General features: G+C 31.2%; 1 protein-coding gene across 1 annotated transcript in view; it reads right to left on the bottom strand.

The window, feature by feature from the left end:
* Window positions 1-3,789: 3,789 nt before the first annotated feature.
* Window positions 3,790-17,724, bottom strand: part of LOC142326155 (uncharacterized) — a 49,906-nt gene continuing 35,971 nt past the window's right edge. The window contains exons 6-8 of the mRNA XM_075368385.1: window positions 15,550-15,778; window positions 11,164-11,336; window positions 3,790-5,120 (exon numbers count right to left, since the gene is read on the bottom strand). Of these exons, the coding sequence (XP_075224500.1) occupies window positions 4,875-5,120; window positions 11,164-11,336; window positions 15,550-15,778 (648 nt within the window). The 3' untranslated portion in view covers window positions 3,790-4,874. The remainder of the gene's footprint in view (window positions 5,121-11,163; window positions 11,337-15,549; window positions 15,779-17,724) is intronic.

The raw sequence follows: 17,724 nt of genomic DNA on the forward strand, positions 1-17,724 counted from the left end.
GAATGCCTCAAAAGAATGTGGGCAAAAAGAAAAGAAGCAAGAATAAAACAACTCGCATGATTTGGAAATAATAAGAACCAATTGCAAAATGGACTGGCCCAGAAATTGAACTAAAGTGATCCTATGAGATCGTAAAAGCAACAAAAAAAAATGGGTATTTTGCATTCATTTTAAAATTTTAAAAATCAGTTCTGATGACTGATTTGGTGATCAATCATAAAAGTCAGTGTTTCATTCCTTCTCTTGAAAACTACAGAACTGATTTTTGCCAATTATAATATAAATATTTGGACTAAGCAACAGTACACTATGAACAATTCCTCTGATGAGGACACAACAGCTTAAAACATGAGGATCTAAATACCCACCAATTTTAAATATTTCAAAAAGTCACAAAACTGCATGTGAGGGTATTAAATAAAAGTGAATTTTTAATTTAGCTAAAATAATGTTGGTGCAAAAGTTCTTTTTAAAACTACAAATAAAAAAAATCGTATTTAATTTAATGAGCAGGTATTGTATTTAATAGGTAGTAAATATATTCAATTAAAAAGAATACTAGCAACATAGTATGCATTACACATGTAATTAGTTTATTTTTCTATAACACTCATTTGTATTCTAAATGAAAAGAACTGATGATGGAGGTACCTCTGAAAATATACTTTCTTGAAAAATTATGAATTTTTCTTCCTCATTGTAAAAGTAGTATTTCTCTTATTTATTGCTTAAAGTAGCTACTAAATAATATTGATAATTTTTTTTTAGAAGATAAGGTTATAACAATAACCTTTACATTGTATACAAGGGTCATTGGGAAAGTTCTCAAACTGTTAAAAAAAAACCACAAGATTTTTCAGAAATTTTTTTATTTTTCAATGTCATTTTTATTTTTCAATGTATGTCACCTTGACATACGAAAGACAAAATGACTTGACTTTCCAAATTTTAATATCCCAGTATAATGCAGTTTGTCTAATTCTGAAAACTAAGTGGTTATCTCAGCTTTGACCTCATCATTTGAAGTGAATCTTCAAATCCAGTGAGTCGTTTCTTCAGGTTTGGGAAGAGAAAGTAATTACTGGGAGCCAAATCCAGTAGCGCATGTGGAAGCACTAAATGTAGGTCATGAAAATTTGCAGCAACAATCCAAGAGTTGTATTCTGGCTCATTATCATAATAAAGAGCACTTTTTTGTCCAGGTATGGATGTTTAGCACCCTTTAATTGATCCAATATAATACTTCCTTGTGATCCTGCCTTTTCCAAAAAGTATATAAACCTATACCATGAGAATCATAAAACTTTTAGGCATGAATTTTTCTGCAGAAAGAATTGATTTTGTGTTCTTTGGTGCACTTTGATTTGCTTCCACCCACTGTTTAATCTCTGGCATGTAAATGGTGAATCTGTGTTTCATCACTGTTATAAAACAATGAAGAAACAGAGCAGAATCAATTTAAATAAGTCTAAACGCACTTGAAAATGGTTCAGTCGAATGAATTTTTTGTCAACTGTTAATAAAAGCAGTATACCCATCAAATGAAAAACTTTTTCACGCCCAAAATAATGTATAGAATGTAGTGGAGGCAGTTTTATCAAGATGTGACGTCAGTAAGCTCACATACCTTCAGTCGACAATCATTTAATTCAACATTGTGAATTTGATATCATCACTCATAGCAGTATTTGTATATCTAGAGTGAATCAATGTATGACCCACATTTACATTCAACAGGTCACTTTTTTCTGTCAAAAATAAAGGGAAGAAAACTTTAGTTAGATTCTACCTACTTTTTTTATATGTTGGGATTAATTTTTTAAAAGCAAGTACTTTATAACAGCTCAAACATCAACTTTATCCATTTTTCATAAAAAGTTTATATTTGTTCAAAAACGAGAAACTTAACACATGTGTCTCAGCATGCCATCTAAAGAATCATATTTGACAAATATAATATTTCTACCATCTCTGTGTTAGGCCGAGAACTTTTTGAATGATTCTAGTACCTTGAAATATTTTATAATTTATTTAAATTATAACAGCATATTAACCACCAAACATAATTAAATAAAAGGAAAATACATTTTCCTTTTATACCGTATAATACTGTCCAGGAAAGTGATGATACTAATATTGTTATAAAGAATAGGAATAAACAATCCTTTTTAACCATGGTAGAATTTTGAATAATCTTTACAAAAATTATTATCAGCAATAAAATGTTAATAATGAGGGTAATTCTCCAAAAGCATTCAATTTTTGGTAAGTTTTCCTTTACATAATTTGTATCTGGTGGTGCTTTTTTATTTTTAAAAATAAATAATTTTTTTTTATCAAAAAATGAATATATTCAGAATTAAATATGAAAATTACTTTCACTATAGATCTAACACCTGTCAGTATCAATATATGAGGCCCGTTTTTAAATTTAAGTCCAATTTGAATTAGCAGCTTGTATGCAAAATGCAGATGATGAAACAGATCGCACTTGCGTATAGCTAACTTATTTCAATCAATACTCAATTCTTAGCAATAATAGTTTAATAATTTTGTTGTTTATAACAATCCATTTAAATGAGTGGTACAATTTATAATCCCACAAAGTGTAAATCACAAGGGATAATTCGATTTTTAATAGCAAAAAACTATTTTGCAGCTGAAATTCACAAGCAAGATTGTGGTAGTTACAACAGACCAATTATTATAAGCGACACTAAAGTAAGAGTAATGCCATTCATTTCAAGAAGGGCAAACAAACTTACATGATGAAGAATGTAGTACCGATCATCAGTGATAACAGATGATAAAAGTTGACAAAAAATTTGAGAAAGGTGGCCCCTCACTGTGTCACAATAGTCTTTGATGTTTGACAATCTTCTTTGAGCAAAAAATTGTGAGCCAGATGGTTGCCAAAGATTTTAACAGGCACACACAAAAAAACATCTTGCTGCAGCTCATGAATCTTTGTGGCATTACAAAAATGAAGGTGATGAATTGTTTGATCACACTTTTACTGTTGATGAAACCTGGGATTTCTTATTCTGTTTTTTGGGGGAAAAAATGGTGTCTTGCTTGCCTAATGAAATATGAAGGAATGATTATGACTCATGTCAAAGTAACCTACAACCATTACTGTTAACTGATACATAAAATGCATACACACTTATAAAATTATGACTTCAACAACATAACTGGCTTCACAACATAAATACACCTTTAATGCTTAATTTATTTCTAGTGATTTTCTGACATTTGATATGTTTGTATCGTGCATTGTGATATGTATTGTACTGCGTTTCTCATCAAATATCTTTAGTTAGAAATAAACAGAAATATTATATACACAGTATTAAAGAAAGAAGCTTTATTATATAGAAAAATAAACAACATAATTTTTTCAGAACAGAATAAGAAAAAAAATCATAATTTCTCAGTAAAACAAAATCTAAATTTCTTATACGCCATTAAAGAAATATAAAAAATAATATTTTATATTTGTACAACAAAATAAGAATGAAAAAAGTCAGGAATTAGTATTACTATAACAGTTGTAATAAAGAAAAAAGAAAAAATCACATAATTGACAAATGCAATGCTCTTTTAAATAATTATATACTATCCAGCCTATATAATTATTTAATTTTTAATAAAAATATACGATGATTGATTGTGCACATAGAAGTCTTGATTTAACAAAATTAAAATTCTCAAACATTATCAGAATTCAGCAATTAACAACTTTAAGAAAATAAAAAGAAATTTTAATAAAATATTTTACACCACTGATTAAATTATGTATCTATTATTTTATTTAACAATTTATCTGTTACTAACATATTTAAATTTAAGGAATGATAAATGAATAACGTAAAAGGGAATAAGTTCAGAACATTTGTTTGCATATAACACTCAATGAGTTAATGGATGATCAACAATCTTCCAACCTCGGAAGAGTCATATACTGATTATCTGCAAATTTTGAAATTTAATTATAAAATTAACAATATTATAATATTATATTACAATATGCAGATGGCTGAATATGTGGCACAGATTGATTGTTCATTGAATACATCAGTACTTTTTTCTTTTTTATATACAGTCTAATATCCATTTGACTTCAAAAAAATAATATTGCTGCATCACTGAAGATAAATACAACCTGTCAGTGCCCATGTAGAAAATTACCAGTACAAATATTTAATAAGAAAATAATATTCAAATAATGACTTTTTATTAAAGATGTCAATGAAGGATTTCTTTATGAAAAGTTTATATTAATCTTGTGGTATTTAAATAGAAGTTTTGGTTTCACTTAGAGGTGCTTTTCAGGAAAAAAGTAACATGCTAAGTGATGATTACCTATAATGATCCGGGTACTCACTCAAAACTGAAGCTACTACGTGAAAAAATTCATTAAAACTGATAGGAACTTGTTTTCTTCATGAGAACTTCACATACCTAGTCAACTATAAAATAAAATCTAAAATATCTGATAGATCGTGCTTATAATGTTATCCTATGACTATAAATACAGTAAAATAATACTATTAATGTGAAACCATAACAGAGCACCTGTACAGTGACGTGTAGGAATGAAACCAAACAAAACAATTGGAAAAAAAGCAGGCAGCTGAGAATTGACAACCTTTAATGCAGGCTAATCATTAAAAAACATTTTGTTCAAATTGGCTTTGATTTTTTAACTGAACAAAATTAAATTGTTCACATTAATGAATTTTTTAAATTAATCAATCGAACAAAAATAATATCATATTACTGTAAAAATAAAATAAAAACAATTATTGATATCATACTTAATAGATTGCAACTAACTATTTAAAATAAATAATAAACAAATTATTATTACATCATTCAAATCTTACAGCAAATTCATCACCATCATCATCAACAAAATCTTCCACTACAATGAACTCATCTACATCGTCATCTTCATCATCACTGATATTAGCGCCTTCAAACAATTGATTAAAACAACAAGACTTTGGATCATTATAGTGTTTATAAGGAGTAGCTGGATCCAACCTGGCCTGGCAAAGCCAACAAAAGAATGTACTACATCTCCAGCAGACCATCTTGTTGCAACCACCAGATTTCTAAGAACATAAAAAAAATTTGTAAGAAATCAACAAAAAACAAATAAGACCTAAATGACAATAAATTAGGAGCTGAGTAATCTTAATTAACAAGGGCAAACGGTTGATACTCTTTTACAGGGTGGTTCCCTACTTAAAATCCAAAACAGAGACCCCTCCACCTTGGCCCTTTTCTTGAGTAAACACAATTTAAAAGTTTCTGAGTCATTCAGGTACCTACTTTATTTGTATATCTACAGTCACAGTAGTTGAGTGACAAGTGTTCCAGTCTCATAATCAAGAGGTCTTAGGTTCAACTATGTGTCTTTTTTATAACTTTTACTTTTTTCTTGTATGTACATTAACAGATGATTTTTTTATTATACAGTATTTATAATAATAGTGTTTATAATAATAGTGTAATTCGTAATTTTTTTTAGCCTATTGAAAGTTTACCCTTGAGTAGAAAGCAGTAACACTCCCTAGTAATGGTTCTGCCTTTTTCCAGATAGTATTAGAGCACCGCACCACCAGAATCCCCCAAAAAATGTAGGTTTGACTTTTCCTGCAGAAGAACTTCTTTGAGCTTTCTTTGGCACACTTTCACCAGCTTTGGTCACTGGCATGTAATGGTCAATCCATATTTACTCTTATAAAACATTGAAAAAACTCTGTAGACTTGCACTCAGTTTACATAAGTCTAAATATCTTTGAGAATTTGACTGCTAACAAATGTGGTATGCTTTGGGCAGAAAGCTATTTCACACCCAAAACATAATATAAAATGTAGAGGATATGGCCTGTCGACACAGGGCAGATCTAAATGATTGACTCAATTCAGATACTGTACATTGTATCCGACTGATCTACATAATAGTTGAGAGAGTAGGTTTGAAATTTTGAATAACATCACTAGAGCACATATAGTTTCATAAACGACTGCTATGTGCTTGCACACCACCATTATGTGACAGTTGTAAGATGGTTACAATGTAACAAGGTTTTCTGTGTTCTTGTGTGCAGCAAATCTGTCAGCAATTGCAGTGCAAAGTGCATTTCATCTCAGATTTAACACTAACCCTCCAACAAGGAAGAGCATGTTCGCTGGTTTGACCAGTTTGAACAAACAAGAGTGTCTCTTAAAGGCAAGAATACGCTCTTGCCTTTAGGTATATGGTCAGCCTGTAGTCTGACCACATTGAACGTTTTATATGAAAGTCAACCCATAGAGCGAGTAGAAAATTTGGAATACCTCAACTAACTGTCTGGCACATTTTGAAGCATCATTTACTTTTCAAGCCACACCGCCTACAACTTTTACAGACTCTTCGTGGAGGTAACAAACCAGAGTGTTTAATTTTGTTATCAAATTTTTGAAAACATAAGAATGATACTTCTGCAATTTAATTTTTAGCAACAAAGCAGTGTTCCTTCTCAGTGGAAAAATTAATAGATACAATGTTTGCATACGGGGTCTACAAAATCCCCATGACACTGCAACACGAGAGAGAATCCCCCAAGGTAAATGTGTTTTGCACTCTATTGCAAACAAAGGTTTTTGGACCATTATGTTTTGTGGAACACACGGCTGCTGGGATAATACACCAGGACGTGCTGGAAATCTGGCTTTTCCCTCAACTAAATGCAGATTCACAAGACTTCATTTTTCAACAAGATAGAGGTCCACTCCATTAACACCTACATTTCTGATGCTATCTGAATGAATCTACCTGAACGATAGATAGGAAGCATCAGGAATGAAGACCTGGCTCTTCAGTTTTGGCCTCCAAAATCACCTGATCTCACGCCATGTGACTTTTCTTGAAGATTTTTCTTTTCCTCAAAGATGCAGTTAACTTACCATCTGTACCTACAAATCTGACCAACCTGTGAACTCTGACCACAGCTGCAGTGAACTTAGTAACACAACATATGTTCCTCACATGTGGGACAAGTTCAGCTCCAACTTAGATATGTGCTGTGCATCGAAGGAGGCCACATTGAACATTTTTTTATAAATTGTATCTGTAAACTTTATTGTGAGTATTATCAGATGTAACTTATTTCATATTTGTCATACAAAATAGAGTATCATTTTGAATTACTTTGTATAATGCGATATCAGCAAGCGTACTTCAGTTGGCAATCATTTAATTCAGCATTGTGGATTTTTGTGACGATTTCATTGGTTGAAGTGGTTTTTGGGCATCCCAAGCATTCATAATTTTTTTCAGGCATAAACATAAGCATTCATTTTTAATGGTGCACCAAATTATCAAATAATAACATCTGTTCCTGATAGTGGTTCTTTATTAAGATAGCTACTCGGCCTTTTCTTTCTGTAATTTATAGTAAGTTCTGATGTTCAGTAGAACAGCCTTTTATACCATAACATGCACCTCTCTAGAAATGACTGACATAGGGTAGTGCATTTCCTGCTCAGTTATAAATACTTTTTTAACCTCTGGAACCACCATTAGATATTGCTTCAGAGGATGAGTTATAAATACTGTTATGAAATATCTTAACAGCAAGTTTTGTGTCTTTGTATGAATTTAATATTTGTTTTTTATTTTATTTGAATGTAACATTCTTTAACCTCACACAGTTATCTTATATACAGTTTCCCTCTCACATTCTTATAAATATTATTATAAATACTACATAACAGAAAATTATCTGTTAGTAAATACATTAAAAAAAATTTAATTAAAAAAAAAAGACTGGTTGAGTGGTAGCGTCTCAGCCTAACATCCAGGGATCATGAGTTCAAATCCAAGTCAGGCACGGCAATTTTCATGCGCTACAAAATTCCATTTTTTTCATATATCCAAGTATAATTCTTTTTAAAGCTACTGCGGAAAATTAATACAAGCAAAAAAAAAAAGATGGCAGACCAATGCCTGAGACCTCTCAATTACAAGATCAGGACACTTGTTACTTGGCTGCTGTAATATACAAACAAGTACTCGAACCATTGATAAGTCTAAATCGAATTTACTCAGAATGGGCCCAAGTTGGAAGCTACCACTCTGGATTTAAAGTGATATCATCCTGCAAAACGGTATCAATAAACTGACTGCTTGGTCTTGTAAATCTCTATAAAAAGATTTTCTCCCCTTTTGTAAGCATATACTAGGAGAAATACATCCAATTTTCAAATAAACAGTAATTCCCAGAAGCTGATGTTAACAGTTTATAAAAATAACCAAAAATGTTTGGAAAATCTTTGCTCATATCACCAAGGCTACAGAATGAGACACTTATCATGACTTTTTTAAAACAACAAAACTAGTTTTTAATCCAATACATGTCTTAAGATTACATAAACGGGGAACCATATTAAAAAATAAAGCTTAAATAAATATTAGTTAAAATTTTTTATCATGCACAAGCAGTTACCAGATAAAACGGTAAATTGCAACCTTATAACCTGGTAGTTCTTTCAGTACTACATTGCTAATCTAAAGCAGTAACATAACATCCCAGGAGATTGAAAGAAGAGAAGTAAGAATTGAAATATCACCAACATTTATCTTATCACATTATATCAATAGATCATGTCCTCTACATTTTACACTACATTTTGAGTATGAAATACCTTTCTGGTCCAAGAGTACCACATTTGTTAGTGTCAACCAAAAATCTATTTGACTAAACACTTCTCAAGGTTGTTTAGACTTACTTAAATGCGACTCTGCTGAGTTTCTTCAATTTCTTATAATATAAGTTGAAACATGGATTCACATTCCACAAAAGAAACCTAACAGTTGGTGGGAGCACACTGAAAATGTGCCAAATAAAGAGGAAACACCATCTGCAGGAAACATCATGATGGCTGGCTACAGTTTTTTTGGGATTATCATGGTGTGGTATGGTGCTCATATACTACCAGGAAAAAGGCAGGACCATCACTGGAGAATATTACCACTTTTCAATTGAAAGGGAAACTTTCTCAGCTGGTCATAGAAAGTGCTCTTAACCACAATAATGAGCCTACACAAATTTAATGTTGCTGCAAAACTCCATGAGCTCTCTTTTAAAGTGCTTCCATATTCACTGGATAAAGATTCACTTCAAAAAATGAGATCAAAGCCTGGACAATCATTTATTTTGTAGAGTTATAGAAATCACGTTATACTGAGGGTATTAAGTTGGAAAGTCATTAGTCCAAATGTATTAAATTGCAAAGTAACTGCATTGAAAAATATTTAAAAACATTTCTGAAAAATCTTGTTCTCTGTACCAGGCTTAGAACTTTCAAAAAAAAAACCTCGCATGTGAAATTAACAAAACAAGCAAGTAATGATTTATATCAGTCAGGGTTTAGTAACTAGTAAAAGAAACAGGAAACAGTTGAACTCAGTTATTAGTTTTCTTTTATAATTTATATTACAATGGTGCGAGTTAAACTTTTTTAAAAAAGTTATTTAAAATAATTAAAAAAAATTAAATATTGGAAAAGATATTCAGATTTTTAAAGAAATAGTTTTCTGTAAATTTTGAGAAGATTCATATAGTAACAGTTGAAAACCAATCCAATCCAGTAGATTCAAACAGACAATAATTGTCCTACAATAGTAAACATTTTTAGATATAATTTTTACTTCCGTCATAACTCCATTTCAAGCTTCCAACATTATTTTAAAAACATTGTCAGTTTCATGATGTTCAATTGAATCAAATAATGGGACCATATTCTTGAAATATTTTTATCATTAAAAAAACCTGAAGAAGGATAAATAAGTAATTTATCCATTTTAGATAGTTTTTTTCAAACAAATTTTTTTGAGAAAGATACAATAATTTAAACACAAGGATCATCTTTAGTAGAGTATAATATAATGCACAAGGTACCACATACCACCTAAATTTAAATTACCTTATGTTATAATAGCTTTAATTTGCACAGCTCAACAACAGATTAGGTATGATAGATGCTATAGAGTATGTATGTAGTAGATTTTTAACTGTTATGGAGATTTTTAAACTAGAAATTCATGACACTTAACCCTTCACAGTCAGCAATGTTCTATGGCTGTGGGTGGAAGACATTATAAAAAAAAATAATAAAGGTACACGCAAAAACTATTTAAAGCAACTTAAATCATGCATTCAGCATAAAAACAACATATAACTTGTTTTTGCTGAATTCTGCCAATAATCTGGTTAAGAAATACTGTTTAATTATCTCGTGAAGCAAAGCTTACACAAAAACAGCACAACTTTCACTGAGCACACTAGAATTTGCAAACTATAGGTGATGATTTTGGTTATGTTTTACATTGAGTTCTTTTCATGTAAAAGACACTGAATAATAATGGTAATATTGATGGTAATATAATAACAATAGCAATTTTGAAGAAGTAGTGCACCTAGGCAGGGAATAATAAAATATGGTTTTATTATAATAATAATAATAATAATAATAATAATAATATAAATATTTTTATTAATTTCCTTCTGAATTTTTGTCTTAAAAATTTTGTTTGAATTCAAACAAAACAAGCCAAAAATGAAGTTCTGGAAGGAATAGTTTGTAAAATAGTTACTTAAAAAAGAGCGAAAAACAAAAAAAAATAATGCATATGTCTTGATGCATACACACAATCATTAAACTCATCTAATAACTTGAAGTAAAATGGTTCCCAATCACGTTGTATCAGAAATTCCCACCTCGAAATAATTGAAAGAGAACATCTCCTGCCATCTTTGTAATTTATACGTAACTACGTGAAGACAAATAGCCAGTCACATTCAGAGATTCATATATGGGTTTCTGCCCTCCAGCATAAGTACAGATAGCCTATATACGAAGGTATCCCCCACGAAGGGTTTAACCCTTCGTGGGGGATACCTTCGTGGTCATAACAAAAAATATTTTTTGTTATTTTAGAAAAACAATATACTGATCCATAACAAATTGCTGTTATTCAATTTTCAAACAAAATAACAAGAATTCTTTGTTGATCCTATCATAATTTCAATTCCTTTAACAGATTGTAATAATTCATAAATTATTCTATGAATTATCAAAATTTAATATCTAAACCAAATTTAATACCTCAATAGAAGCGTTGCAATGTGGACAATTTTGACTGTTATTACTAATCCATGTTTCAGAAAGTGATGCTTGTACTAAAGCATTCAGCTGTTTTCTACCATACTTATGTTCCATAGTTTGTTTTGTCTCTTCATTGCCTTCCAGATACTGCTTAACAAGAGCTGCCTTTTCATCTGTAATAAAAAAATATATATATAATATATTTATATCTATATATAAATATAACAAAAGCTTTTAATCATCAAAGGTCATGTCAGCAAATCTTACAAAGCCTACAGCACATCAGATAAATGTACAGAATAATGCTGTTTATCGATTCGTTATCAGGATAGCTAAAAAAACATTAATTTTTCTTATGAAAATTCAAGACAATTTCTTTTCTACAATCCGATTTTTTTAATTTCAAGTTGGTAAAAATATATAAGATACACATGGAATGAATTTAATTTATTATAGATTCAAATAAAACATAAGTTAGATTTTCCATATCATAGCACATTAAACTTACCCATCCTATGTTCAAAGAAACATTAATGACAGTGTGATTGTGACTATATTGTAAATCTATATCACCTCTTTAGGCCTATTTTCTTCAAAATTTTTTCTTATACGAGGTCTGTTCGAAAAATATGTAGACCAACATCATAAAACAAAATGTACTTTATTTAGAAGTTACTTGTCTGGGTCCCCTTCAAAGTACTCTCCTCCCCAACACACACTCTTATCCCAACAGTGTTTCCACTTTTGGAAACAGTCCTCGAATGCTTCTTTTGTGATATTCTTCAGTTCCTTCGGCGCATTTGCCTCAATCTCAAGAATCATCTCAAATCTTCTTCCTTTCAAACGTCTTTTGAGTTTGGGGAACAAGAAGTCACAAGGAGTGAGATCAGGTGAATAGGGTGGGTAGGGGAGAACAGTGATCGAGTGTTTGGCCAAAAACTCACGAGTTCTGAGGGCTGAATGGGCTGGAGTGTTGTCATGATGAAAAATCAGTCACCACCCTTCCACATTTCTGGCCTTTTCTGCCGGATAGCATCCTGCAGACATTTGAAAACTTCAATGAACTTCTCTGACGGTCAGACGTCAATTTGCCCAAACCAGGGTGTTGATTTTGTCTAAGTGTGAGTCGTCAGTTGACATGGAAGGATGTCCAGGACGCTCAACGTTTTCAATCGACTGACGACCATCTTTAAAATGTCCATGCCACTTAAACCATGTCGTACGCTTTATAGCAACATTGCCATAAGCCGTCTTGAGCGTATAAAAAGTTTCACTCACAGATTTTCCAAGTTTAACACAAAATTTCACAGTAACTCTTTGCTCGTTCAAGTCATTCATTCTAAAATCCGCCAAACAAAAAAAACATACTTCACAAACAACCTCGTAGCTAAGCAACCAATAATGACATATGCAATCATAAAAGTGCGTTGTAATCAGCTGATCTGTACAAACATGGCGCGACACCAAGTGGATTTTACTAGAACCAACTGGACCTGCGCAATTCAGTCTACGTATTTTTTTGAACAGACCTCATAGTAGGTAATTTTTTAATTTATTATTAAAGAAGTACAGTAATATATTAAATATGTTTCTGTATTTCACAATTTATACTTAATGGGATCTTAATAGGGTAAATCATATTGAGGTCCCTTGATGTACCATTACTGAATTATATGAGCTTTCATTCATCCAAGCCATATTTGACCCAGTTTTGTCCCGATGAAAAAAAGTTACATTGCTATTGGATATAACCATTTGATAAAAATTAACATAAATTAACATATTATGACATAAACCGTAAACTGATAATCTGCAAAAATACTTCATTGTTTTTCTTGAAAGTTTCTCACCATTCCAAATCTTGTTTTTGATTTTTGCAACCTATTAGACTTTTTTAACAGTGAGTTTTTTTTTTAGATAAATAAGTCGATAAATGAATCATAGGGAATATAAAGATGGAAAAAAAGATTAAATAAACCACTAAAATGGCCTCAATTTATCACATATTATGAGGGACATTCAATAATTATTTTGATTTGCAACAGATAGCAGTACTAATGAATAACTGATACATGACAATACCAGCCTTTACACCACTGTCATCAAAATTCACAACTCATCAATTACTTTATATGTTACAGCCATTTGAATTAAACATCTGATTATTTTTTTAATAGAAAAAATGCATATTTTTGTAGCGATTGAATTCGTATTTTTTAATGGTTTAATGACTCAAGGTTCCATCACAGAACTGAATAATGTTTTTTAATTATTCTAGATTATCCTAATCCTTATTTTTAAATGGTAAAATTGTAATTTTACCATTATTTTTTGTTTGATGAGTTTAAACATGGTCGTACAAGCAATCAAGACGAACTACATTTATCAGACATCCAAATAAGACAACATTGGAAATTATTGGAAAAATTTATATCATTTTGGAAGATTAGCAAATAAAGATGCAAAAGATACTATGAACATCCCAACTTAATGTGTATAAAACATCTTACATCAACATTTACTAGTGAAAAGCTATCTACCAATAATATGTACTACAGTGCTTTATCATCAAAATTGATAAAAAAAGTGTATGGCCAGTTTTAAGGATTGTTTAATATACTGGATCATATAAATACATTATACAAATATCTACTTTGAAATATAGTTTTCAACAACAACATATGTGGATCATTCAATAAAACACTATTATTACAGTAGAAAAATTATTATTCATTCAGTGACAATGAAAATAACCCCACTTTTCAACATAGTTAGTTCTTGGTTACATTTAGGCACCTGTCCCAGTTTCTGTGAGATTTCTTATTCCAGTAGTAAAAAATTGTTCTCTTCGATATCTGAACCACTTTATTCTTAACTCACTCACTGTTGTTGAACTCTGTGTCATGTAAAAACTCTTTGAGAGGGTCGAACAAATAAAAATCTGATGGTGCAAGATCAGGACTGTAAGGTGAATGTGGCATCACCTCCCCACATAACTTTTGTATATCTTCCCAAGCCTTTGAAGTGGTATGGGGGAAGGTGTTATTGTGATTATGCTTTTTGAAAGAGAACTAGAACATTTCTCCTTAGTGTGGGATTCACTTTATTTTCTACTGTATTACAATAATTCTTACTTGTTCTTCAAATAATTCCAATAAACTAGACCTTTATAGTCCAAAAACACCATTAGAATCACTTTAACAGCTGATGCAAAGAATTTTAATATTTACCTGGCAGGCAGATTTGGATGTTTCCACTACATACTCTGATGATTGGATTGGGGCTCAAAATGATGAATGCAAATTTCATCACATGTTATGATGCGATCTCCACCATTTAAGTTCCATACAAATATAATTTTGATGCCTTTGTGATTTTAAGTCTGTTAACTTGGAACCCACCTTGAACATGTTTTACAGTAATTCAGCTAAACGGATAATGGAATGGACAGTGCCGATATTCGCACTATAAATTTCAGCAATTTCCCAAATTTAAAAAAATAAGATTATTCTGCAAACCATCTGTCATATCCATTATATTTTTGCAAAGTATAAGAAGCTTCCTGTGATCTTATGTGGTCTTATGTGGTCAATGAACCTCTGTTCTTCAGAAAATAAAAATCTTATCACAGCATGCTATACTACAGCACACGTCTCAAAAGAAGCCAACATTTTGAAAAACACAAAAGAAGTTATAACAGAACTTTTTTTTAAATAATCTTTTTTTTTATTTCAAGGGTACCAACTTCAACAGCAGGCAATTTCAGTTAATTCTATTGATTAGTTTTTCCACTGTTGCTATTTTTCTCTTTAATTATTGATTGACCCTCGTATAATTTAAAGAGAAATTACATACAGAACTTAATAGATAATAATAAAAAGCTACAAATATTTAACAAATCTTTAAAGAATGAAAAACAATCTGACATTAATAGTATCAAATTTATTTTGATATTTGATTATTGAAGTTAAACTAGTGTACAGTTCTACATGAACAACTAACATAAAAATTACATAACTACTGGCCAAAATCAAAGTAAATAATATTGTAAGAGGAATTTTTTTCCAAAATATAATGAATATATATTACTTCAGGAATTAGGAAAGCCTACACAAATACTACAAACTGCTCCCTTCAAGAATAATTCTTTTGCACAATTATGTAAGTTATTACTAATATATACTCAATTATCTTAATTGTCTTCTAAGTATATGAGCTGCTTCATTAAAAAGCTTTCATTAGACCATTGCAGCTAGTCTTTACCATCAAACTAACCTAATAATAACCTATCTTAAACACTAAACAACGTAACATTCTGTAAATTGCTCACATAAAGAATTAATTTCATAAATTATAAAAAAAATTAAACAATTGAAATACACATACCTGATCTAAACCTACATGGCTCAACACCATGATAAACCATTTTGCAGTTTACACAGAATACGTAGCGGCACTCTGGACAAACAGCCATTTTCTCATCTGGTTCTCGACTGACTGGATATTGACATGATTGTCTTGGACAGACAGTTATATCAGTCATAGTCTGTAATGTTGTAGTCAATAATAAATTATCGTACCTGGCAAACTGTTCTGGGCTGACCAAATCACGAACCTAAGACAAAATTTATTATTTCATATTATAACATCATTAAAAATTATTTAGACAAACAATTTTTGTGCATTCATGAACAAATGTTCACAATGCACTCAACCATCAGTGATAATAGACGATTTAATTTAAAAAACCGACACTTCATGTTTCACAATTTTCTTTGATGTTTCACAATCTTAGATATATAAAGTTTTGACTGAAAAATTGAATGAAGATGTTAACAAACACATACAAAGAAAAATGTCTTGCTGCAACATTATGAAAATGAAAGTGATGAATCGCTTGTTCACATTGTTGCCAGAGATCAAATCTGGATTTCTTATTCAAAACCATCAAGACAAAGCAGCAGTCACAACAACGGCGGCATTCATCATCTAGATTGAAGAAGTTCAAACAAGAAAATTCAGTAAAAAAGCTTATAGCTACTGTTTTTCAGGACAAAAAGGGTGTCTTGCTTGTGAATTTAGTGATAACAGAACTACTTTGAATGCCAATAAGTATTGCAATAAATTAAAAAAATCTTAGAAAAGCTATCAAAAATAAACAACATGGTTAGCTACCCTGCAGATGGAAAAATTTGCAAAAAAATGGCAAATGAAAAAATTTCATTGGAAAGACTTCAAATTCACCCTGACTTAGAGCTCCCAGTGTCTATTTTCTTTCTCTTAAAGAGAAGTTGAAGAGTAGTAGTATGTTGATCTAAGTAAAAGAGTAGTAAATAAATGTACCTTTTATGTATAAGTAAGATGTTACTTATAAAAACACATCTTGCGGATAGCTCTACTGCATGTGCATTCTGGCACATATATGAATTTATGTACTAAGTAGTACATATGCATGTGCAAGTTAAATATACAGAGATATTTTATATATCCTGACCCCCACAGGGAAGACGACACCCACCTAGTGACAACTCCAGCTACCACACCAACCCCTCCATGGAAAGACGATTAATTTATTACTACAAAATTGAAGTCAACAATCCCCATGGTAAGAAAGAGACAAGTAGAGAAAAAAAAAGCTCTATCAAATTTTCAAAAAATGGTAGAATAATGATATGATATCATAACAATGATATATTAATTTTTTGATAACATATATAGGAGGGTGAGAAAATACCACAAAGAGTACTGAAGGTGTGCACTGAGATCAATAGATTCATGCTTTAAATGATCAGTTAATTAAAGCCCAGTTTTCCATGTTTGGTGATGCTCAAAATTCTAGGTATATAGTGACATTTGGGTCATCACTGTGCAGCAGAAAGGGAGAGGGTAGAAGAAGAGAGTCCCTAGTACTACATACCTCAGCTTATCAGCTAAAGTATTGTTGGGTAGAGAAGCTTCTAAAAATGGATAGTGTGTAACAAAAAGGAGATTGATAATGAAGAAAGTAAATTGGCAAATAAATTTAAAAAGAGAAAACTCCAGACACAACAACACAGAGGAATAATGAAAAGAACATCTAAGAGAAGATTCAAACAATTGAAACCATTATGCCTGATGAACAGAAGGAGATGGATTGACTGCTGTTATGAAAGGTCGAACCCTGGGCCTAGAGGGATAGATATGAGGGTGAATCATATTTAAACGGTAATTTTGCTATCTATGCAGTAAGCAGTTCTGAGCTGAGGATAGCATAGTGGGGAATTAATGTTCATTGTGTTAGGGAGGGGGAACCAGCTTGGTTAGCTCCTCTGCTCTGTTCTGACATCAGTACACCCATGAGTGAGCAAGAGGTTCTGTTGTTGTCTGTTACACAACATATAATCATAGAGTTTTTAACTAATGAAGGCGTTAAACCCCCAGAAATTTTAACTCATTTTAAGGTACAGTTTGGGGGCGCTAAACTGTCTCAGAACCGAGTGAATCACAACTGACAACATCTGTGCCACTCAAGAGTTTATCGGTGATTGCTGGTTCACTATTGAAGAAATTGCGTCAGAAGTG

Source organism: Lycorma delicatula, chromosome 6, assembly GCF_047948215.1.
Source record: "Lycorma delicatula isolate Av1 chromosome 6, ASM4794821v1, whole genome shotgun sequence".
Classification (NCBI taxonomy): Eukaryota; Metazoa; Arthropoda; class Insecta; order Hemiptera; family Fulgoridae; genus Lycorma; species Lycorma delicatula.